This window comes from Micrasema longulum, unplaced genomic scaffold (genome assembly GCF_059751315.1).
Source record: "Micrasema longulum isolate JH-2025_06_02 unplaced genomic scaffold, ASM5975131v1 h1tg000250l, whole genome shotgun sequence".
Taxonomy (NCBI): Eukaryota; Metazoa; Arthropoda; class Insecta; order Trichoptera; family Brachycentridae; genus Micrasema; species Micrasema longulum.
In genome coordinates this window covers 315378-340149 of record NW_028277455.1, presented here as the reverse complement: position 1 = coordinate 340149, position 24772 = coordinate 315378, and the positions used below count along the sequence as shown (strand labels likewise).

Sequence of the window (24772 nt, the reverse complement as noted above, 5' to 3'; positions counted from 1 at the left end):
TCTCCAATCTCTCAAAGGTAAAACCAATACTGGTCCTGATTGTATTCCTGAAATATTAATTAAGAATTGTAGATGTGTTATCTCACTACCCCTGTCTATCATTTTCAATCTATCACTTCAATCTGGTGAGTTTCCATTTCTGGAAACAAATCGGACGTCACTAACTATAGACCAATCTCAATTCTATCTCACATACCTAAACTATTCAAAGCAATATGAACGAATAAAATTACTCCTATTTTCGAAAATATCTTGGTCGATCAGCCACATGGTTTTCGGTCTGGTAAATCAACCACGACCAATCTCTTGTCTTTTACCGACACTGTTTTTAGGGGTCTGGAGAAAAATAAACGATTCGATGTGATTTATACCGATTTTTCTAAAGCTTTTGACAAGGTCGATCACCAAATACTATTGACCAAACTGTCTTCGTTTGGAATTCGTAATCTATTGTTTTCTTTTTTTAAGTCATATCTCAGTGAAAGAAAACAGTTCGTAAGGGTAAATAATTATATCTCAAACAACATTAATGTATCTTCGGGTGTACCACAGGGTGCTCACCTTGCTCCTTTGCTATTCAATCTGTTCATCAATGATATAAAAAATGCTTTTCTTACTTCATCAATTTGGCTGTTTGCTGATGACACTAAAATTCTCAAACAGATTGACAGCCCTTCCAATTGTTCACTATTGCAATCTGACTTATTGTCTTTTAGCACCTGGTGCTCATCCAATAATCTACATCTCAACTTAAGTAAGTGCAAGGTTATGAGCTTTTTTGTCTGGAAAATCTAATCATATACGACTACTCACTGAACAATGAAATATTATCATCTCTGTCTAGTATACGAAATTTGGGTATTATACTTGATACTAAACTTTTTTTACAATTTATATTGAACACGTTATCAATAAATCCTTAAAACTTCTTGGATTTATTAACAAAAGCACAGCTGACTTCAAAAATATCAATACCCTTAAAACTCTCTTCTGTTCCCTGGTTCGCCCGCTTTTTTTGCTATTATTTAATTATGCACGTGCTTCCACTTTCCATTATGTTGTATCCCAACTCAACACAGGTCCTTGGCCTCATACAGTTTGAGATACGTAATAACTTAATCGTAAAAAAATACAATAATAATTTTGTTTTTTTGTAATGTGTATGTATTTGTACGAGTAAAATTAAAAAAAACATGACCTTAAAATGAAGATACATTTTAAACATTTTAAAGAATAAACGCAAGAGAGCAAAAACGAAATAAAAATATGCATTGGTAAGGCAAAATTCCTGGTATCACAGACACAGGACAAGCGAATTCCATTATTTAAAATTATAATCAGTTCCTACTACAAGCGTGATTCTATTCGCTCTCTAGGGGATAGATAAATCGTTGCGAGCACGTAATTATTACAAATTAAATTATTATTAAACTAATGGATTATCGGAAATTCATTGGAACAGAGAAGGAAACCATGAAAAAATAAATGATAAAAAAATAATATGAATACGTATGTAAAACAAACCAGTTTCAAAAATAAATTATATCCCATCGAAAAGTTTATATTATAGACTCGGTGGGTAACTAAAATTATAAAATGTGACTATAGGTAACTAAAAAACACTGTTCTGCAGCAATAAAAGAATGAAATATAAAAAAAGAAAAAAGAAACTAAATGGGCTGTGTGATTCATAAAGCAGCTTCTTCAAAATTTTATTATCTTGATTCACCAGCGAATAAATAGAAGAGAAAAACTGTGCTCCAGCCACGAGAATGGTTCAGGATAGTACCCCTCAGATTAGAAACTGCTTTATAAAATTGTAAACAATAAGTTTGATTCCCCAGAACTAATGACTTTATTTGCTTACCGTGTCCCCTCAAGAACCACTTTGATGTTTTCTAAATTCCTAACATAAAAATTAATCACCGGAAACATTCTACTATCCCATGTATATATTATGTGAAATATTAAAACAATAATTTTAATAGTCCCGATGTATGTAAAACTCCATAAAGTGGGTACAGAAAAGAATTAACACACTTGTCATCAAATCAAACACAATTATTTTATGCTCCTATTTTCTTTCACTCATCCTCTACCACTTTCATTATTTTCTCTTCCTACCATTACCTTGTTTTGCCGCTATTTATTATTTTGAAAATTTTATCGAGAATACTATTTTTATGAGGAAGTTCAATGCTACCGGAAATTGTATACAAAAAAATGTTTTCTTACACGCGATAAACATTAAAGCATTTAATTGTGCGGCAAAAATTCTTTGAAATGTATGAAAAAAATCATAAAAATGAACTACTTTAAATAACGTGACAAGTGCTAAATTAACCAGTGATAGAGTGTTGTGATAAAATTCTGGTTTCCGGGAACCTGACTCATTGATCAGATCAAATCACTAAAGAGAACTAACGACGTCACGCGCGAAGTAATAAAAAAAATACAAAACTATGATCATAGCGATGATAATGCCATACATAATATTTTTATTTTTTTAGTTAGACTTTTTACAAATTTTATTTGATTTTATTTTTGTATTTTAAAATGAATTCTTTTTTTTTTAGAAACATGTTAGAATCCCGTGATTTGTTGTTGCAACGTGTTTTGTAATTTCAGAAAATATTTATTCTATTTATCATTTGTCAATCAAAATGTTTTGAATTTTTATAAAAAAAAATTACATGTAACAATTTTACACAACAACTGAATGTTTTACCATGTAATAAATACATAAACATAATAGTGAGATGAGAGCAGATACATACATGTTGCGTTATAAAATATTATATAAGATTTTAATCCACTCAGAAAAGTTTACTGGTTTGAGCGTCACACTTTATAAACGATATTATTTTATTGTTTTATTTGTCTATGGCGAACAGAAGTGTCATTATTGTCAATGATCCTTGTTACTTGTTGTTGTGCTGATCTGTGGTTTAATCGTTAAATATTTAGTTTGTGGTCGTTTAGTGACATTCGCAGACTTTAGTGATATTTTATATTTTGCTATCTGTATTTTGTATAGTTTTGCTGTGCTTTGGTGCGGTTTTTATTCACAAGCGTTTTACTGTAGAAAAGGATTGATTTTAAAGTCCAAGAACAAATTATCAATACTTTGTAATGAAAACCATGTCTGTCAATAATGTATTAAAGCTTGCGTCGGATCTTGAAAAACAAGAATTAGAGGTTATAATCCAGCCATCGTACTAAATTTGAAATAATATTTCCTATAAATGTTGTTTTAATTCTCTTTTCAATTTACAGTCACCTAAAGGAATCGCCACACCACAAGTTTACTCTCAGTTATTAGCAATATATCTTCAACAAAATGACTTGTAAGTTTGACGGCCCGATTTAAATTTTGATGTTTTCTGTTTTTATATTACCTTTTAGCTCATAATGGTCAAGCTACATTTAATGTCTACTTAATGCTCGTAATTAATATACAATCTCTTTAAGTTATATACATACTGTTTCTTGATTCGGCGTTAACTTCCGCGGAATAACATCGGAAAATAACATGCAATAGAGTATAACGGAGATCATGTGAGTAAGATTCATCTAGCGGAATTATTATTTACCTACTAGGTAACTCTTTAAAACCTAGATCAATTGAGTGTTTTAAAACTACAGTCCATATTTTATGTTCATCATCATCATCATTCCCTTTCATGGGGCACTGCATTAGTACACCAATTTCAGCTTATCTTGATAAAAAAAATCATGAAGGTAAAATGATCAGTCTTACGCTTCAGATACCAGTCCAGGGACCATGAAATATTCTAGTATAAAAACAACCTTTTAAATAAATATTTCATATTAACCATGTCAACAATCGAAACCGAGACCTAGCATGGAAGGTAAATGCGCTGGCCATTACACCACGAGGCTGACATTCTGTATACTTATTTTTCTACCATACCAAAATTTATTTCTTTTTATGTAGGATAATCGTATAAATACTCAAATAAGGTAAACGGCTATAATACTGACCCATTTCGTGTCTTAATCTGACAGACATTTTTATTCATTTTTTGTTTTTAAATACCTGGTAATTGAAACTATATAATTTTGTCTATTTCTAAAATTGATGAATTTACTTCAATACGTTAAAAAAATAAAAGTAAAAAATCAAGCAATTTAAATAAATAAAAAATATTAAACATATCCAGATTTTGTATTCATTACTGACATACTGAAAATGGATTTCACTCTAATACTGACCTATGGTGATCCTATTACTGACCGGGAGTGAAATAAAAGATTTTGATTTATTTATTCAATATATTTGATAATAAATCTAACAACACATAAGAAAAATATCAATTAATAATCATAGAGGTAACTAAAAAAAATAGTAAAATAATTTTTACTAAAAGAAATACCTAAAATATTGATTTACTTATCAGATGAACAGCGTAATATTGTTATATCAGGGATGGAGTAAATTCCCCTCGCATTCAGCAATTCCGGTTCTGGAATTGTTTTTATAATTTCTTCAGAAGAATACCATATAGTATCCTCTTTTTCTGGCCACCTCCAATTCTGGCCACTCATAACCATTACTCTGACTAAGGCGGAACCATTATCTTTGCTCTTCACCACAATCCCTGGAAAATATTCTTCTTCAAACTTTACAATTACATACTCATTCAATTTATAACCGCCAAAGTCATTTAAACAACTCCGTTGCACTTCTGTTTTTTTTATCTTTCCTTGTTTCTTCTCAAGCACCACATTTTTTTTCTCCTCTTTTAATCTTTTCCTTTCCAATTTTTCTTCATCTTTTTTCATTTTGTCATCTTTGACCTTTTGCTGGTAGTTAATATAATCGTTTGATGAAACAATGACAGTTGGAATTCTTTTTGTAATTTTCTTTTTCTCTACCACTTTATCTTCTGGCCAAAACAGACACTGCTTAAAGGGCGTAAGAGCATTAATAATTGTTTTAGAATTAGGAGTTTTACAAGGCGTCGCTTCATTGAGATTAGTATCGCTTGTGCCCGCTTGTTCTAGGAGTTCTCGATCTAAATTTGCGGTAAGAGAAACGGACATTGGTTCACTGTTTTTCTCGGGAATTAGTTCACTATCTTTTACCACCATTGTCATAATTTCAGATTCATCACCTGTTGTTGACCAAAAACTATCGTCAAACGCTATGAGAGACTCATTCAACGTATCGTTGTTAACGAAAGTTTCATACCCTAAATGACATTTGTCATTATTCCCTGTGACCAATCCGATATTTTCATTGACTAAATTCTTCGTAATTTTCCAAATGTAGAACAAATTTTCGTCTTCCTTTGGACCATTCCATGTATCATTTGTTTGATCATTAAATGCATCAATTTGGTTGTTTGTCAGTAAATTTTCAAATAAACGTAGAAATACGGCGTTGTATTTGTTGTTAGGAATTTTCAACAGATTTTGAGAAGTAACGACGTGCTTAGGACAAGACGATGATGGTGTTGACGTGCAAGGACGCGCTTTTTTAAAATCAAGTTTTCTATAGTTGACTCCTTCTGGGGAAAATGGATACAACCCACAAGTCCTAAATCCATTTTGAAGAGTATTCATATTACCAGCTGTTTCTAATACAGTTTTTAATAAAGGGGCAAAATCTTCTCTCATAAGCTTTTTACCCTCATTATCAATTTTCCATTGGTGAACTCTCTTTTTCCATTCTAATTTGACTGGACGGAATAGGGCTACATCGAGGGGCTGCAATATATGAGTTGCGTTTGGGTACAAAGCAATCAATATAATTTTATTATCCTTACAAAACTCACTGAGCGCCAAAGTCATGTGCGACGAATGCCCGTCAACATATAAAATTATAGGAAATACTATCTGGTTCTTTTTGAGCCATGGAAAAAAAACGTTTCCTATATATTCATAAAACACTTCTCCAGTCATCCACCCGGAATCAGATCTGCCCATTCCCCAACCATGTGGCAGTTTTCTGGCTAGCGAAAGTGGTATTCTTTTATATTTATAAATTATCATTGGGGGGGGGAGGTCTCCTGCTGCATTAGCCATCACAAGTGTAGTAAGACATTCTTTTTCATCGTTGTGTATAAAATTATAAACAGATTTCGAACCTTTTTTCACTATGACAGACGACTCCTTCGGACTTAAAAAAAAAGCAGTTTCGTCACAATTATAAATGCGTTTTGGGTCATTCAAAACATCTGTGTAATCATTTTCATCGATATAGTTCTTAACAGTAGAAAACCATTGCCTTAAATTTTTTTCGCTTACGTTCGCCCTTGCTCTAATTAAATTTTGTGACACTCTTTGCGAAATGCCAGGGTGTCTTTTTAAAAATCCTTCGTACCAACGCCTGCCAGGTTTTCCGTCTTTGAAGGGATTTTCGCGTTTTAATTTCAATAATAGTAATTGAACACTGTCAAGTAACTGGTCTTTGGTCGCCGGAAATCCCCTTTCTCCAATAAATATTATCCAATCGACTATCTGACGTTCTTCGTGATTAGTTAGAATTGTAGGATGTCCAACTATTCTTTCTACAGGATACTTGCCCTTTTTCTTGTATAACAATGTTGTTTTTGGGATTTTATACAAATTGCTGGCCTTGTATATTGTCATTCCTTTTTCCACAGCTAACAACGCATCTTTCACTGACTGTTCACTATACTGCATTCTTTTAGGCGCCATCATATCTAAAACAAAAGGTTTATGAAATTTATATTTTCAAAAATTCCATCTAAAGTAGCTTAAAACGTATGTTTTGAAATCCAGTTTTACTTAATTTTATCTTGTGTTATTTATACATCGTATACAATAGTGTTTGGTAGTCAGATATTGGATCAATTTACAAGTAAAATTTAAGTTTTATGTTCCGTTATTTAAAAAATGTGTATTTAAATATTACATTGGAAATAACTTTGTTAATTTTATTTTAAATCAAAATAAATATGTAAAAATATGTCTCGGCACAGAACTTATTTACTGACATAATATGTAATACTGACATCAGATTATAAAATGTAATACTGACCGAAATTTGTTTCTATTACTGACCACTAACTTTACTCATTTATAAGATTAAAATAAAGCAAAAATATATAAGTCAGAACTACATTTCCTAATTCAAAATTCTTTGTGCTCTACAAATCACACAAAAAATGTGTTTTTAATTTTGTTTCAATCAAACTAATTTAAATTTTTGAAATATTCTCACTGAACTTATTACTGACCCATAGGTCAGTAAAGAAAACGACTAAAATATCAGCCGGATGCAATACTGACTGCTTAGGTCAGTAAAAGAAACAGTCAAAAAAATGGTTGGATGTAATACTGACCACTTTTATTTTTAAAATTTATGATACAAATAGTAAAAATATCTTACAAATACTTTGTTTTATGAAATATCAAGAGTCAAATCCTACTGACTGAATAGAAATATAACTGAATAACAATTGAATACAGAAAATATATGGTTTAAAGTAAACTTTGAAAATTAGGCTTACCTCGTAAGGATTTCCTGTGTACTGCTGTTAGTCACCGGGTGTCCAAACTCTAACTGATTTTTTAAACAGAAAAATTCGAATGTCAACCATAGAACAAGTGTGAACAATTAACAGATGCTGTGTTCTAGTGTTGCCAATATTCATAAATGTGTTTTTTTTTGCTTTTTCCTATTATCTTTGTTTTTGTTGAAATAGATCAGTAATACGGGCACGGTCAGTATTACAGCCGTTTACCTTAGTGAAAACTCTGTAAAAATATTATAAAACAATTGCAACATATTCATTACAATTAAACAAATAATTTATATGCATGCAATGTATTTATTCAGATAGTTGTTCATAAAAAAATTAACAACTCGTATTTCCTGAACTCCTACGTATACAACATTAATTTAATTTTTTTGTTTTATTAATTTAGGCTTTCTGATAACACTCTAGCTACCTATATGTTTTTTTTTTAACGAAAACCACCGCTAACCCACAAAATGATGCGATGGATCCAGCATCCTTTAACTCTTTTGGCAACTCATTAAACATCTTCTGTCCTTCATACTACAGGTTGTTCATAGTTGCCTTTATTCTTGTTTTTAGGAGTCTAGAACATTCACCTGCCCTCGTAGTATAGCAATGAATTTTGTTAGTATGTTGAATATTACTGAATATGTATTCGGGTAACAATTTACTTTTTAAATGGTATTATCATTTATTTATTTAATTGTAACATTATTTACTGACTTATTTAAAATTATTATTTGCTTATACATGAATAATAAATTTAAACAGAAAATATCGTTAGTTGAATCGGCATTCACTTCGTAACACGTAAACGTAAAGTTTTATTTTCATAATAATTTTAACAGAAAACTTAATCCGTGTATTGTGAGGTTAAAAATGCAATCAGGCTCGATGAATACCTGGCTTAACAAGACTATAATATTGTGAGTAGACTGGCAAAAAACTTGAACTCTCAAATCCCTGTTTTGAGAATTCAAGCATTTAAGTTTTGTTTTAATTTTACTCTTTTATATCTTATTTAAATATAGTAAGATATTAAGTGCTCATTTAAGAACATGTTTTTCATTTTTCCGTTTCTTCATTTTATATTAGGTAAATAATCGGGTTGTGGTCCCGTGGCTAGTGTCTCGGACTCACGTATCAAAGGTCCGTGGTTCGAATACCATTCTACCCCAATTTGATTCCCATTTTATAATAGTTATTTACAATTCGTTGAAAATGGCCCTCTAAATGAAATATTTGCGTAAATTATAAGAAGGCAAATATTTCTTTTTTACTAAAAAAAAATAAAAAAATATTTAGTTATTTAAAGCTTTTAGTCTTAATAAAATGCCCGGTAAACGACTTAACCTTAAATTAATTTTTAGAACTACAGATATATGAAATTGAATATAACTTAGTGTATTTTGCCCGTTTTAACTTAACAAAACTGCATCATTAAGTCAAATCCGCATATTTTCTAGTTAATGTTTTTTTACCAGTATACCCACGATATATTGGTCTTCTCGATATCATTACTAATTCTGTAGTAGTAATAATCTCTAATCTTATAATGGATGTTTTTTTAAGCGTAATACAATGTCAAATTAAATTCAAAGAAGCAAACATTTTTCGGAATGAGTTTGTTTTCATTGTGTTCGAAAGAATAAAAAATATTAATTTATTTTTTGAAAATGATAAACGATAAATGTCCTCCGTGATTAGCAATTGTATGGTACTTTCTGTCAATTTTTGACCACTTTTTCAAAAAAATCCTGCTTGCGTGTTATATTGGCTTCCAATGATTCAAGAGTCATAGGTTTGTTTCCATGGGTCATGGACTTAACGTAGCCCTATATGGAATAATCCAATGGCGTTAAATCACAGGATCAAGAAGGCCAATAAACAGGTCCATTTCTGGAAATAATGTTGTTGCTAAATTTGTCACGCAGGAAATTCATGGTTTTTAAAGAGCTTTATATATCCGGCGAATTAAACGCTGATTTGTATAGTAAGTTTCCACTATTAGCAGGGGTGTTTGAGTGTAAGGTATTCTATTATTAATTTGAGTGTTGGTTTAGACATCAAATGTAAAAAAACACTGTTGTCATTATCGGCAGGAGACTGTAGTACTAATCACAGACAGAATATACACTACTGCAAATCTTTTGAATGCATTTTTCATGTTTTAGTGTTTTTTTTTTCAGATGCAATGCCAAATATTTATGGAAAAGAATCCCACAAAGTATACAAAGCACAAACCCAGAGCTATGTTCTGTTTGGCTGGTAGGACAAAAAATGTGGAAAAAAGACTTACCAGGAACTTATCAAGCATTATCATCTGCCATCTGGTCGGACCCCATTGCTGATATTATGAAGTCTTTAGAAGGTTTGTTTAAAGAGATTTATGATGGTTAACAGCCAAAATATTTTAACTACTTGCGCAATGAGTTTTTCTGGGTTATTATGCCGTGTGTCGTTTGCACTAATTTCTGTCGTTTCAGATCACATTACGGCTCCATCATCACGTTTGATGATATTTGTTTAACAATCTATTTTCCATAATTTATAAAAATAATTAATATACTACAACAGAGATGAAGAATATTGTATAGAAGGGAATATAAAAGTCTATGCATTTACAGGGCTTATGTCCTGTCACTGGCTGGATTCAGTGGTCACTTTAAACGCTGTGTAACATTCACCATTCTGCCTATGTTTGTAATTCATGTTCATCTATAGCCCTTCATTTCTTCCATCTGTTGATCTTTGTGATGATACAAGTAAACACAGTTTTTCTACCATTTGTGTTTGTAGTTTGGTCATGAGGATTAACGACAATATCCAAAAAAAGCCCGGTGAAGTTAGTATAATTAAATTCAATGAAAATCGCAATATGTAAAATTGGAAATTTTAGAAAAACTGGTTTATGGAGAAAAAAAAACATAACTTTTTATAGAGGGGAATATAGAATTCAATCTGTCATTGGCTGGTTTCTTGCATCAATAATCTTATCTAGGAGTTCCCCATGGATAAGTTCTAGGACCAATTTTATTTATCATATACATAAACAACATAACCCATTTAATAAAGCCCTGCAAAGTGCAACTATTTGCCGATGGCATATTAATCTATGTAGCAGGTAAAGATTATGCTAAAACTATTAACAGATTAAATGAGGAAATGATAAACAGCAAATCAAAATGGCTTAAAATTAACAACCTAATACTGAATTTTGGCAAAACCAAATACACGTAAATAGGAAGAAAAAAACCAAGCCTAGTGATGAATGTATATATAAATGGCGAAACTATTAAGAAAGTGGATGAAATGAAGTATTTGGGTATAATATTAGACTTGAAATTAACTATGAATGCAAACTTTGAATGTTTTAAAAAAAATATCTAAAAAAATATTCTTTCTCGGTAGATTGAGAAATAAATTAGACATAAATACTGCAGAACTCATATATAAAACTATAATTATTCCGCATGTAGATTACTGCTCTAAAGTATTTTTTTTAGCCAATGACGGAAATTAGAATAAATCAGAAGTACTTCGAAATAGAGCCATGAGAATAGTGTAAGAAAAGTAGGTATAATAAATGCAAGAAGAACTCAATTGGATAGCAATAAAAAGAGACTGATATATAATATGCTTGTTTTTATATTTAACTTGTTAAACAATCGAATGCCCAAATACCTAATTAATAAGATAGTGTTTTAATATTGATTATTTAATAGTAATAGAAAAATTAAGTAAAAAAATTCACAAGTATATTGCTAGAGATAAGGACAGAATAAGGCTGCCATTAAAAAAAAAGAACAGAATCCCAAAATTGTATTGTGTATAAAGGCTTGTAAATGTATGAAGAGATGCCTAAATGTATGAAGAATGAAAAGAGTTTGAATGAATTTAAAAATAAATGTGTTGTTTACTGTAAAATGATATGTAATGAAATAGATATGTAAGTAAAGAAAGTGTAAATATTAGTTTGTATACTATGTAATATAAGCTAACTTAAGAAAAAAAGAAATATCTACAAAAATTTGGACGTAGAAACTTTTTAAAGTAAATTTGATAATCTTGAATTGGCATTTACTTCGAAATTAAAAAATATATGTACTGAAACCATCGTGATGAATGAATTGAAACGATAATGTGTCCAATGTCTATATGGTAATTCATTTTAGAAAAACATGAATCTGGTCTGTGCTAAAGAACAATGTAATATTTCAGAAAAGGTACGTGAGAGAGCGATTTATCTTATCGCCCAGGCGTACAGCTCGGTTTCAGTTGAAACAGTTGCGTTAATGACAGGACTCTCAAACGAGAAAGTTCTCACCCTGTGTAAAGATAAGAACTGGGCTGTCCAAGATGGTGAGAAAATGATAATACCAACTAAACCTCAGCCTTCCCCTGCACCGGTTACTTCCAGCGAAGACCAGCTTTACAAACTAACAGAGTTTGTTTCGTTCTTGGAAAACTAGCTATGGATCTCAATTATTTATAATTTCTTAATTTTAAAAATAAATTCTTTCTAAAATTTCAATATTTTTTATTATATTTATTACCAGGCACTTTAAAATATATTAATACAAAATTGATACTGCCAAAATGATGAATTATAAAAACATCATCATCATCGACGGTGCATAGGCCACTATGTTAGTCCATTAAATGAAGCGTATATTGATCATCTGTTACATGAAGGTAAGGTGATCAGTCTCACACTTACAAATTATTAAATATCCAATTCTTACAAGTTTATTATTTTAACAATTTTTTGAGTATGTCCTAATGTTTGCAGACAGGCTGGATTTCCTCTCCAGGGAGTTATTTAAATCTAAATTTGTTACAACAGAGAGGGAACTTATTTTTGAGAAAGGAATATGTAAGTCTAGGTATTTACTGGGCTTATGACCTGTCATTGGCTGGTTTAAGTGGCCACTTTACGCTCTGTGTAACATAACTAAATAACTCCCTGGGGAGGAAATCCAGCCTGTCTGCAAACATTTGGACATACTTAAAACATTGTTTAGTAAATTAACTGGTAAATGAACAAGCATAAAAATTGGAAAATTGTTTTCAGGAGTTGCCTAGTAGGTGAATTGTTTCAGCTGGATGAATATCACCCACATGATAAAGGTTTCAGCACTTTTACTTCACAAAAGTAAACAGATGGAAGCGTTGAGGAAATGAGGATGTTTAAACATAGGCAGAATAGTGAATGTTACTGTGTGTAAAGTGGCCACTTAAACCAGCCAATGACAGGTCATAAGCCCTGTAAATGCCTAGACTTCCATATTCCCCCTTCGGAAGTTTATTTTAATTTTATTCTATACTCCCCCGAGGATGAGGCTTCTTTTATGATTTAAAGCATCACATTCACATTCAAGGTGTTTCCTCATCTGCACTGCAGAACCTACATCTAGAAGTTTCGGAAAGGTTCATTCTAGTAAGGTGTTTGTTCAATTTGCAGTGCCCTGTAAAGGCTCTAGTGATAACCCTCACTTGATTTCGGCTGGGCTTTATTAGGCAGAAGGCAAACCTTTGCGATTAACCTTTTATCAGTTCCTTTGCATGGTGCTTAACCAGGTATTTTTTGCCAAAGCATTATGCTCTGCTTCCTGGCCCATGACTTAAGCTCGCAACCCACAGTAGGGCTCAGGGCCTATTGGGGCTGTCTCAGCTTCCAGACTTGCCAATTCATCAGTTGCCTCGTTACCGTCGATGTTTGAGTGTCCAGGTACCCAAATGAATGTCAAATTGTTACACTCACCGACACAATTAAGCACCCATACGCATTCTAAGGTTTATTTCAAATTGATCTCGACAGAACTCAGTGCTTTTAGAGCAGCCTGACTGTCTGAGAGAACATAAATTATTTAGTTTTTGAATTGTCTGCGCAAATTTTGATGTGCGCAGGCATAGATGGCATAGAGTTCCGTTTGGATGACAGTGGGATAGAGCCCTAGGCTGATGGAAAACCTTTTAGCGGGTCTAACTCCGTGTATCCCAGCACCTGTGTGCCCATCTTTCTTGGAGCCATCGGTGTGCCACACAATGTCTCCTTCTCCGTGGGGTAGGGGGCTATCGGGCATCCATTGTTCCCTATCCGGTGTAAGTACCGTGAAGTGCTTTTGGAAGTTGAATTCCATAGTCATTACATTCAATGACATAGCTAACATTGGATTATCGATAAGGTATTGCTGCAAATTCCTCATAGTTCTAGACTTCCATTTGGCATTGCCTGACTCCATCGTATGTAGCACGGTCATGCCTGCCTCTATCTGCACATAAATGTGTAATGGAAAATATTATTTTTAGAATATATAACCATTTAGTTATTGTACTGTATCGAAAAAATATCGATGTATTTAATGCCATCTCTAAAACGGGGATTCCTTTACCCAGCTGTACGACGTCAGCCCCATTGTGAGATCGTCATAAGAAATAATGGTTCCGACAGGTTCGTGTGTGTTGTTAGTTTTTTGAAGGGGGAAGGGAATTTATATCAGATCTTTATTTTTTTTGTTTTTAACATTTAAAGTTTAACTATCAATTTTCTACTTTGTTTTTAGCACATAATGTGCAAAGCTTATAAGGCAAGAATTGTTTCAAACCAGTGAATTTTGTTGAGGTTGATCGGTGTCAAGTGTAACTATGTATTGTAATCACCATAAAACAATAATGATTACTGGCAAATAAATAATTAATTACTCAATAAGTTATAAGTGAAATATGAAAGTTTGTGTAATACTTCTATAAAATAGATGTGGAATATGAATGAAAGTAAAATCTTATAACCTAACACTGTCACAGATAAATATACCTAAGTTGTGAGAAATAATAAATGTTTCAGGAATATATTTAATGAACAACTAAGAAGGTTAAAACCAGACTACATCAATTTTTCAAATTTATAGAAATTATTTCAGAATCTAAGTCCATAGCTACGAAAGTAAAAAAATATCGTTTGAGGGCGGATAATAACTAGTAAACTCTAGATATAATGGAAATGATCAAATATAGAAAAAAATTGTATGCCATGCAAGAAATGCTTCGGAAACTATTAAAAGGCAATATACCTAAAAAAATCAGTTTAATAAAATCAAAAAGTGACTTTTGAGACCCGACTTTAAGGATTTATTTAAATAATTTATATTAACATATTACAACAGAGATAAAGACCATTTAAGAGAAAGTAATATAGAGTTCCAGGCATCTACAGGGCTTATGACCTGTCAATGGCTGGTTTAAGTGGCCACTTTACACACTGTGTAATATTCACCATTCTGCCTATACTTGAATATCTATATTCCTTCAATTCTTTCATCTGTTGATGTTTGTGAAGTTAAAGAGCTGAAACCTTTATATATGCAGGTGAGATTCAACGAATTGAATTATTTCACCTACATACTAGGCAACGCCTGAAAATATTATTTTTTCAATTTCTATACTTCTTCATGAACCAGGTAATTTATCAAAAATATTGTTGTTAAATAATTTAGATAAGTGTGAAACTGTGAGAGTGAAGTTATGTTTAGGAAAAATCATAAAACCCACTTGCACTTTGAATAAATCTGAAGCGGAGTTTTACTTAAATTACAAATTCAATTTTTTTAAATTTAATTTATTCATCTACATAATCACTTTTTAAAGTGCCCTCGAGGTATTAATATTACGAAAATGGCGCTATATAAGTTATCCATAATAATTATAAAGAGGCGTGTTAGGATATTTATTGTACAGCACCCTTGAGGTGTTTTTTTACAAAAATGGCGCTATATAAATTATTCACACTAATAATAATACTTTTGAAAACCTAAAATACCTAATGAATGCAAAACCATCTTAATAGTTTTAATTTAATTTAAACTAATTATTAAAATAAGAAAGTGACAACCCTAACACATTTTTTCGTTTGGGCAAAATTGACACCCCAGAAGCTCAACTTCTGCGGGTTAATTTGTCCATCGTCATAATTTAAGCTACTGACAGCACATTATATAAACAGGAAATGGTCTGAAAACCTTTGTCTATATCATGCAACGAGAAAAACTTACCTTTGTCTTTGCCATCGAGCAGTATATTAAAAAACACCGAGTCGTAATTGACCTACAACAAATTACACGCGCACTTTGACAGGTTCTGACAAGCCACTGAATAACTGAGTAAAGTTAGTGACAAAAGCTTCTGAGTGAAGTTAATGACATAAATCTACTTTCCTCCCTTATGTCCCAAATTTACCGAAATCAAATGGAAATATATTTTTTAAAGGTTGAGCATAAATTAGACTCAGTGGGCAAAATATCCATAAGGGCAAAATTGGACGGTTTCGGGGTACCTATGTGAATATCTTTTCTGATCATAGAGGTAATATATTATATAGAGTTCGCAGCAGGGCACTCCAGGCGTCCAACCAGTGACGGCGTAAAGGGGGGGGCGGTCCGCCCCGGATGCCAAGCACCAAGGGGTGACATCGTCCACAGTGCAGTTTAGAAAAAATACTCGCACAACCATGAGCACGCGCGACAAGCGGGGTGAGCGCGGTGGGCGAGCGAATTATTCATTCCAATATCCATATAAGACACAAATATGTATATTTTTGAAGCGCGATACGTAAGTTATTGTCGTATGTTTACTCGCAGGAAATTGTTACCTAATATAGCTAATAACGTAAATATGTTCTTTGTTTTTTACGTTTTTTAAACCATAAAATATCCAATATCTACTTAAACTTTTACATTAAAAACTTTAACTGTCAGGTCAGCCAAACGTCGCGTCGACCATTAAATATTCCATACAGTTTTTGCTTTATACGAGACAGTTAACAAACTGCACATGAAACATTACAGTTTATTTGGTTAAACTGTAAAATTTTCCACACACAGAGATGTGTGATCCCAGCAGCAGCAGATAAAACGTTTACACAAGAGAAGCAGCATCCACACTTTTACCGGCTTTTGTTTTAGTTTTCAATGCTACCATTATTTTTGGTGTAAAGTCCTAGAAGAAGTTAACCAGACACAAAAGTACATACAGTATTATCGCTGGAGAAGTGTGATAAAAATTAAAGCGCTCAAAATTTTCCTTCAAAGTCAAAGTATCCAAATAGTGGAAAGAGCTATTTCCTACGCAACTAAAAAATGTAAGGACTTGGATATTTCAATTGAAAGAAGAGGGAAGGAGGAAATTCTATTAGCGTCACTGTCTGTATTATTCTGGATTTTTTTTTGAACTGTTGTTGTTTGGATTTGTCACAACCCCATTTCGTAAGTAATCCAAGTTCTTCTAGTTATTATACAGGGAGCGCCCTAAAGACCTCTTAAATTCATTTATTAGTTCCTTGAATGATTTTCCATTGTTTTTTGATTAAATCAGCTTCTACAAATATTTCTAAAGCTTCAGATGGGGTGAGTTTGTGTGCAAATTTTTGGTTTGCAGAGTGAACATTTTTTTTACATTTGGATGCCCGTATTGGAGTAGCTGTGATGTCTTTGAACAGTTTTGAAACCTCACTGTGCCCAGCAGATTGTTGATTCATAATGGTTGCATAGCTCAATTTATCAGTTGAAATATTTTCCCTCAAATCTTTCGTTTTTCGTCGCTTTCTACTTTCGCATAAATTTCCGAGAAATCTTTTGTGGTTCGGCCAAATTTAAATAATTTATTGGTAGGCAATGAAACACAATACGAAAGCAATTTAATTTTTTTTATGAAACGATCTTTTTTATAAGTTACATCTTCCTAACTTTTTTGTAAAATCGTATCTAGAATTTTGTAATGAACGCCTCAGAATCAAAAGATTTTCACTAAGACATTTTGTATGTTTTATAAGTTTTTTTTCTGAATACATCATCTTTGCATGATGTCAAACATGTATTTTTGTCACTTTTCTAATATTTTCTATTCCTTTGTCTGTCTCTGTCAACAAAAGATTAATAATAATGTCACAAAAATTTTAATTTCTTTGATATTTTTTTTTATTTTTTGTGTTTTTTTGAAAAAGCGGAAACATGCCTAAGGTTTTTTTTACTAATCCAGTACAAGTAAGGACTATTTTTATCTCTGGTAAGGGTTTGGTTGCCCAGCACAGCCCAGCAAATAAACATATTCACCAGTTTTAAAAAAAAAAACATAAAAAAATACTGACTATTTTTCGGTTTTTTATCATCAAAACATATAATATAACTGTACTTTAAAAAAACAAAAAATATATTTTAAAAAAATATGCACTTTTAGCATCTTTTTCCATTAGAAAAAAATAGTAAAACACAAAAACTATACGAAAGACAATATGTTACGTAACGCTCTGAATAAAAAATAAAAACTCGCCACAATGCTCAGTTTTTCGTTTCACAACGATCGTCATTGTATGGCCAAGTCGCCATATCGCAGTCAATAACATTGTTGTATTATCTATTCAGTGATTGCGTCCTATCATCTGATAACGTTTGCTAAATATATTGTAGCTTCACTTGTAGTTAAAATAGTTATACAGTGGACTCCATAGTTCAGACTCGCTTTACAAGAACAAAATCATGGATCCATGTAATTATAGCTCCGGTGGGCGAAATTGGAATGTGTCAAAACCAGCTATTGACATATCTATTTCTAACCTACCAATTACTGATTCGGTCCCTCTAACTGCTTTTGCCGCATCCTTTAATAGTCTTGATTTTCGCCGCGAAGACCTCCGCTTGGAGACTCTGAAGAACTGGAACGGTATCGCCAATATCAAGGAAGAAATGTCGCAAGCTGGTTTATATTACTCCGAGAATCGTCATGTACTCCGCTGCCATTACTGCAGCCTTGAACTCGATGACTCTGTGACTGAACCAGTGAGAGAACACAAGCAACAGTCACCAGCTTGCCCTTTCTTGACGGGTAAGCCCGTCGGAAATATTCCAAGTGGAAAAGGTGAACTTGGCACCATCGCCGGGGCCGAATCGCCTGCACACTACGCCTACATGTCTCTGAGCTCTCGCCTCGCATCCTTCGAGTGCTGGCCCGTGAGGATGCGCCAGAAGCCTCAAGCTCTGGCTGCCGCGGGGTTCTTCTATACGGGAACTGGAGACAGGACGGTGTGTTATTACTGCGGTGGAGGCCTAAACAACTGGGAAGACAACGACGATCCGTGGGTAGAGCACGCAACTTGGTTTGGGAAGTGTCCGTTCTTGCTCATCATGAAAGGCGAAGATTTTATCAAGAAGGCAAAAAGTGTTCGCAGTTCAAGTGGAGTACCCGGTGTTTCCGAAATCCTTCCTACAGAAGAAGTGCCTCCAAACTTGGAGGAATCAAACACTTGCAAAATCTGCTGCAATGGTGTGAAGAATATGTGTTTTTTACCATGCGGCCATGTTGTGACATGTCAAAACTGTGCACTGTCCTTGATGACTTGTCCAGTTTGCCGCAAACCCCGTACAGGTTTAGTGAAATTGTACTTCTCTTAAGTGGTATCTTTTATAAACATTTTTCTGTTCATTCTAATTCCAAATTCCAAATTCCCTCGAATTTCGCCTGCCAAAGTTGAAGCTAATTCATCTTTGGCAGGCGAAAGATCAACCATCTATGTTAGCAAAAATCACCTAACTCAATTTATTCAAATCACCTTTAACTACTTATTAATATATAATAAAAAGTCATGTTTGCGATTGCGTTTTTGCGGCGACGTTTTGCAATTAATTATCTAAAATCGATAGATACCGCGAAACCGTCCAATTTTGCCCGCTTTTGCCAACCATTATTTGTTGAACTGTAGCTCTTATGGCGTTCTTGTCTAAGAACTACTTTGTTGCATTATTAATTCAAGGGAAAAATTTTCGTTTGAGCATATTTTCAATGGCCAACTAATAAAATATTCGTCTAAAAACAATTGGGCAAATTTACCTGCCGAACTCTATTTGTTTTCATACAAGCAATTTATTGGGCTTAGGGTTGTCAAAATCGGGTTAATAACTTAAGAAAAAATAATAAATCTTGTTTATTTAAAGAAATGTTTTATTTAATTACATTACCAATAATCCTAGTTTTAATTACCTAAATGATTTTTTTTATATCAGGTAGGTACACACATTTAACGAAATGGCAAATACTTATACCTATGTTGTGAGAAATAATAACTGTTTCAGGAATATAGTTAATGAACAACTAGGAAAGTTAAAATTAAACGACATCAATTTAAAAAATTAATTTATTAAAAAATTAATTAAAAAACATATTTTTTTTGGAATCAAAGTCCATAGCTACGAAAGTGAAAAAATATCGTTTGAGGGTGGATAATGATGGAGGCTGGTTAACTCCAGATATAATTAAAATGATCTAATATAAAAACAAATTGCATACCTTGGAAAAAATTATAAAGGCTTCAGAAACTATTAAAAAGCAATATAAGGAATATAAAAAAAGATTATCAAATTAATTAGGACAGGCAAAAAAGAATAAAATTAAATTATCCACAATAATGATAATATTTTTGAAAATCTAAAATACCTAATGTGTGCAAAACCTTCATAATAGTTTTGATTTAATTTAAACTAATTATTAAAATAAGAAAGTGACAACCCTAACACATTTTTTCGTTTGGGCAAAATTGACAACCCTGAGGCTCAACTTATGCCTTATAATTTGCCCATCGTCATAATACTTGATTTAAGCTACTGACAGCACATAATATAAACAGGAAATGATCTGAAAACCTTTTTCTATAGTCTATATTATGCAACAAGAAAAACTTACCTTTGTCTTTGCTATCGAGCAGTATATTAAAAAACACAGAGTCGTAATTGACCCGCAACAAATTACACGCGGACTTTGACAGGTTCTGACAAGCCACTGAGTAAAGTTAGTGACTAAAGCTTCTAAGGGAAGTTAGTGACATGAATTTACTTTCGTCCCTAATGTACCAAATTTACCGAAATCAAATGGAAATATATTTTTTTAAAGGTTGATCATAGATTAGACTTTTTGGGCAAAATATCCATCCAGGGCAAAATTGGACGGTTTTGCGGTAGCGAATGTTTACGTAAAACTGTACCTACTAAAATTGGTTATCAATTTGTGGGTTTATCAGTATTTCATAATCTAAGGACTACGAAATACCTATTGATAATTTTCGCTTTTTTCATTTATCAAAATGTAAATATCAAGAATAATCTTGCTTCAAACGAAAGATATCAATATGTTCATGTTTAAAAAAAATACTTCCGAGAAATGTGTTTATTTTGCAAATTTTTCAATGACTTTATTTACAAGTTGAAAAATAAACCGCTTCCTGGATACATATTAGAAGTTATCAAATATAATAAGGATTCCCATGAGTATAGAACGAGATTTCTCTCTGTCCGGGCGGATTAAGAATACAGTTCTGTCTATGAAATAGAACCAGAATCCTAGACGAGTTCGTTCGACTAGATGGCTGCTCTCAAGTAAAAATTCTGAATAAGGAAACCGATTGGAGATATGTCCACTCCGTAAGTGAAGTGGTTGGCGCATTGGCCTACCATGCCTGAAGTAAATTTGTGTTTTTCAATTTAGTTTTTTGTGCACAGTATTTTTTATATTTATTAAGGATTAAGAATTATCTTTATATAAATACAAGGTACAAAAGAAAAATTAAAAACAGTTAGACCAATTACAGATTTCACATAAATTTATTATGAATGCAGGAGGAGAGGGGAAAAAATAATTTAATTAAAAATAAATAAATATATAAAAATGTAAATATGAAATAAAAAGAACATAAAAAGGGAGAATTATATAGCTCCAACTGTACTTTCCTCCCCTCTCCGCTTCCATGAGCATTTATATTTCTTAGTAAAATTCACATCCAACAATAATTAATTAAAAATTAAATGTTGAAATTAAAAGTTTACATTAAAAGTTAAAATTAAAATTAAAAGTCAAAATTAAAAGTTAAAATTAAAAAGCTAAAATTAAAATATAAAATTAAATGTTAAAATTAAAAGCTAAGCAGGAGAGAAATTTAAATACCAAGAGTTAAAACATAAATGACAAGAATTTAAATACCAACTACCTATGTTCTAATGGTTCTAAAGTCCATGGTACCTGTGCCGAGTTAACGTAGGCAAACTAAGAATTAACGTTAGTGCATTATAAATCATATATCATAAACTATTATTTAAATATTTTTGATAGATATTAATGTAATTTATATAGAAAGTGTTAAGTACTGTGTTTTATGTTTCTTACTATTTTAGATTGTTTTAACTATGTAAGATATTATTTATTGGCACTATAATGAGTTTTTATATAACTCCTGGGCTGTTATTCTGAACGGAATTGCGCGCGAAGAGATCGCTCAGTTAGCTTGTATTTAGTACGTAAATACACGTTAAAAATACGTTTTCTTCGCGCTTTTTTTTACGTTCAGAATACCACCATTGGGCTGGTATTCCGAACGCATCTACAGCGTGCTATAACGCGTATTTAGTACGTAAAAAGTACGTACGCGTTCGGGATACCAGCCCTGGGAGTATAATATCTACTTTATGTATTATATGTTTTATTAATAGTAAAAAAAAAATTATAAAAAAAGCGTTTTAAATTAATAGAACCGAAATAAGTTTAAGCTTTTTGTGAACTATGTATGAGGCGCTTAGAGCCTTTTAACATAAGTTTAAATCGAGTACCTATGTAGGCAGATGAAAAAATCATATGTTTTAACCACACTAACCCAAACGGTAATATTAAAACTGTTAGCTAAATAAACCAAAAATTCTGTGTCTGTGGCAAAATTTATGTTTCACAAATAAATTACGCAAGAGTTACGTGGCCGCCAAATTTTCATGAGTTGTCAGTTTTCATAATTTATTTCCTTTTCATTTATTTTAAAAATCGTAACATTAACCGGTCTTAGTAATTTAAAAATGCATAAATGTTTGGATGCCACTTTTCCAAATACCGTTTAATTTTCGCTTAAGTTCCTCTGACTCTCAACGCCTCAAATGGAAGCATTAAAAAAACTGATGTCTGTTTTAAATAATTAATTCTGTTTTAACACTTTTGAATTTAAAACATTTTTTTATATTGACCAACTGATTTTATTGCATTTTTAAAACTCAGCTTATTGTGTAGTGTTATTATCATTTAGCGATAAAATTTATTGTAAAATCCACATTTTTGCCTACTAATACCAACCAATAAACTTTTACAACACCCGCACTAATCAAATTGTTTTGATTAATCCTCCGTTTCTTGTCCTTTCTTCTCCTTAGGTACCTAAATTGAAGCATTATTTTGATAGTTAATCACGTAAATAAAGATATTTAGATATTTACGATTACGATTTTTGTATATAATGTATGTGCAGGGTTTTGATATTAGTGTAATATGATAAAACTTGTGACTTCTATTATTAGATGGGGTTAGTGCTATGCATTTGTAGGCACTAATTATTTTGTGTATTTTTGTACTTCAGAGGCAGACGGATGCAAATCCTAACGTCTTATCTTAAAAAAAGCCTAAAAAATCTACTTTTTCTAAGTGATTTCTAATTATTGTTACAACCATGATTGCTACTGAGACGGAAAACAGGTTTTGATTTTGCCCGGCTAACTAATCTGAGAGCAAAGACTCCCGTCTCCGGGGAAACAAGCGTGGATGGTTCGTTGACCTTCGAGCCCTCTCCTGGACATCGGTTTCGGGGACCACAGGGAATCACAAGTAATTTAAACAGCCTTTGTAATTTAAGGACTCGGGAGAGCCGGTTTAATAAACAAATAATAAGCATTTCGGGGGGATTAGGAACAGGCAACAACACGATCCCGCGCGAACTTCGGATCTACAAAAAGCTAGCTAGATCCTACGTGTCGATCTCACCATGATACGATGCCTGAAGAGTCCCGATAACCAGGGCGAACTCCAGTTCGCTGGCGCGAGGCAGCCGAGCTACGACTCGTGGTCGGGCTATCGAGTGGGCGCATGGTGCGAGCCGACGGGCCGGAGTAGAGAATAGTCCCGCCCCGATGGCTTAAGGGATCTCTCGGGGCCGGTGGAGTTGCTGGGGTGTCCTTTTGGATGCGGATGCGACAGATTACGCAGGGTGCAAGGAGCGTTGTCGAGGCCCCGTTGTGCGGAAGCACCGCGTCACGTGGAAGAGGGCCGCGTCCCGCGACCGCATGGGCGTTGATCGGGGAAGCCTGATATTTGGACGTGTTTATTGAATGGCCCGATTGCGAGTTTCTAATCCGTAGCAGCACGCTGACTGCGAGCGTCTGGCCTGCGGTGAAATAACACGGAATCCGCGCCACTTGAAGTTGCAGATGATATTTACTAGCTTGAACTCGTGGAAAAGATGCGCTGGGTTTGAATCTCAGTATAAGGGTTAAAAGGATGGCGGATCGACCGAGGAGTCATCTGGGAAGGGAAGATGTTTCCTTTTTGAAGACGCACCGAGGACTGTTGTTATTTACCCGCGGAAAGGCTCTGTCGTGTTTGTTTGTTATTTTTATTAAGTTTTGCTCTCTGGGAATTTCAATTCTTTTATTTATTTTATTTTATAAACATAAACGGCAAATCTGCTTTTTACAAACATTTATAATATTAACATATTTGGATTAATATTTTTATTTTTTTAAAACATGAATTACCTTTTACCCAAGATTTATAAAAAAATATATACAAAAATAAATAATAAATAATAATAAAACTGTTGGTAATACTGGCGTTTTAGTTCTTATAATGGACACAAGTGGCGCTGTTGCTTTAATTTATACATTGTCAGGTTTGCAGCTGTGGAAAGCAGCACTTCTGTGTTGGTACTTCGGGATTTTTGTTCTCATAATGGACACAAGTGATGCTGCTGGCCATTTGCGGGAAAATTTAAATATATAATAATATATTATTTTTAGAAATTCTGTATCTATCTAATTTAAACATAACATAATTTACAGCATTAATTTGTATTTTCAATATCTTCAAACATTGGTGTCTGGTCATGTCAAAAGCAGACAGAACCGAAGGGCATGTATGACAAGATGTATGAATGTGGAAGAGGCTAGGAGTGTATGCCAGGATAGACGTGTGTGGCGGTCCATTCTCTCTGCCTACCCCTACGGGGAAATGGCGTGATGGTAGTAGTAGTAGTAGTAGCAAACATTGGTTCTTTTATAATAAGACTTACATTTCTTTAAAATCAATAGACATGATCATAAACTGGATACGAAAATCGAAATATCATTTTACCATCTCGATTTGCATCTGTCTGCCTCTGAGGTACAGATTTTTTTAAATATTTGTTTTAAAACAAT

The 24772-nt window shown here is 32.9% G+C and overlaps 2 protein-coding genes across 2 annotated transcripts; both read left to right on the top strand.

The window, feature by feature from the left end:
* The first annotated feature begins 2965 nt into the window (after window positions 1–2965).
* CSN8 (COP9 signalosome subunit 8) lies at window positions 2966–12048 on the top strand. Its single transcript, XM_088223732.1, has 4 exons — window positions 2966–3198; window positions 3277–3347; window positions 9704–9885; window positions 11736–12048. Exons 1-4 carry the CDS (start codon window positions 3133–3135, stop codon window positions 11984–11986), a joined length of 570 nt encoding a protein of 189 aa, XP_088079858.1. The 5' UTR covers window positions 2966–3132; the 3' UTR covers window positions 11987–12048.
* Window positions 12049–17983: 5935 nt separating this feature from the next.
* On the top strand, window positions 17984–22718 carry LOC148283287 (baculoviral IAP repeat-containing protein 7-B-like). The gene has a single exon (XM_088223731.1). The coding sequence runs from the start codon at window positions 18044–18046 to the stop codon at window positions 18953–18955; it is 912 nt and encodes a 303-aa protein (XP_088079857.1). The 5' UTR covers window positions 17984–18043; the 3' UTR covers window positions 18956–22718.
* Window positions 22719–24772: the final 2054 nt, after the last annotated feature.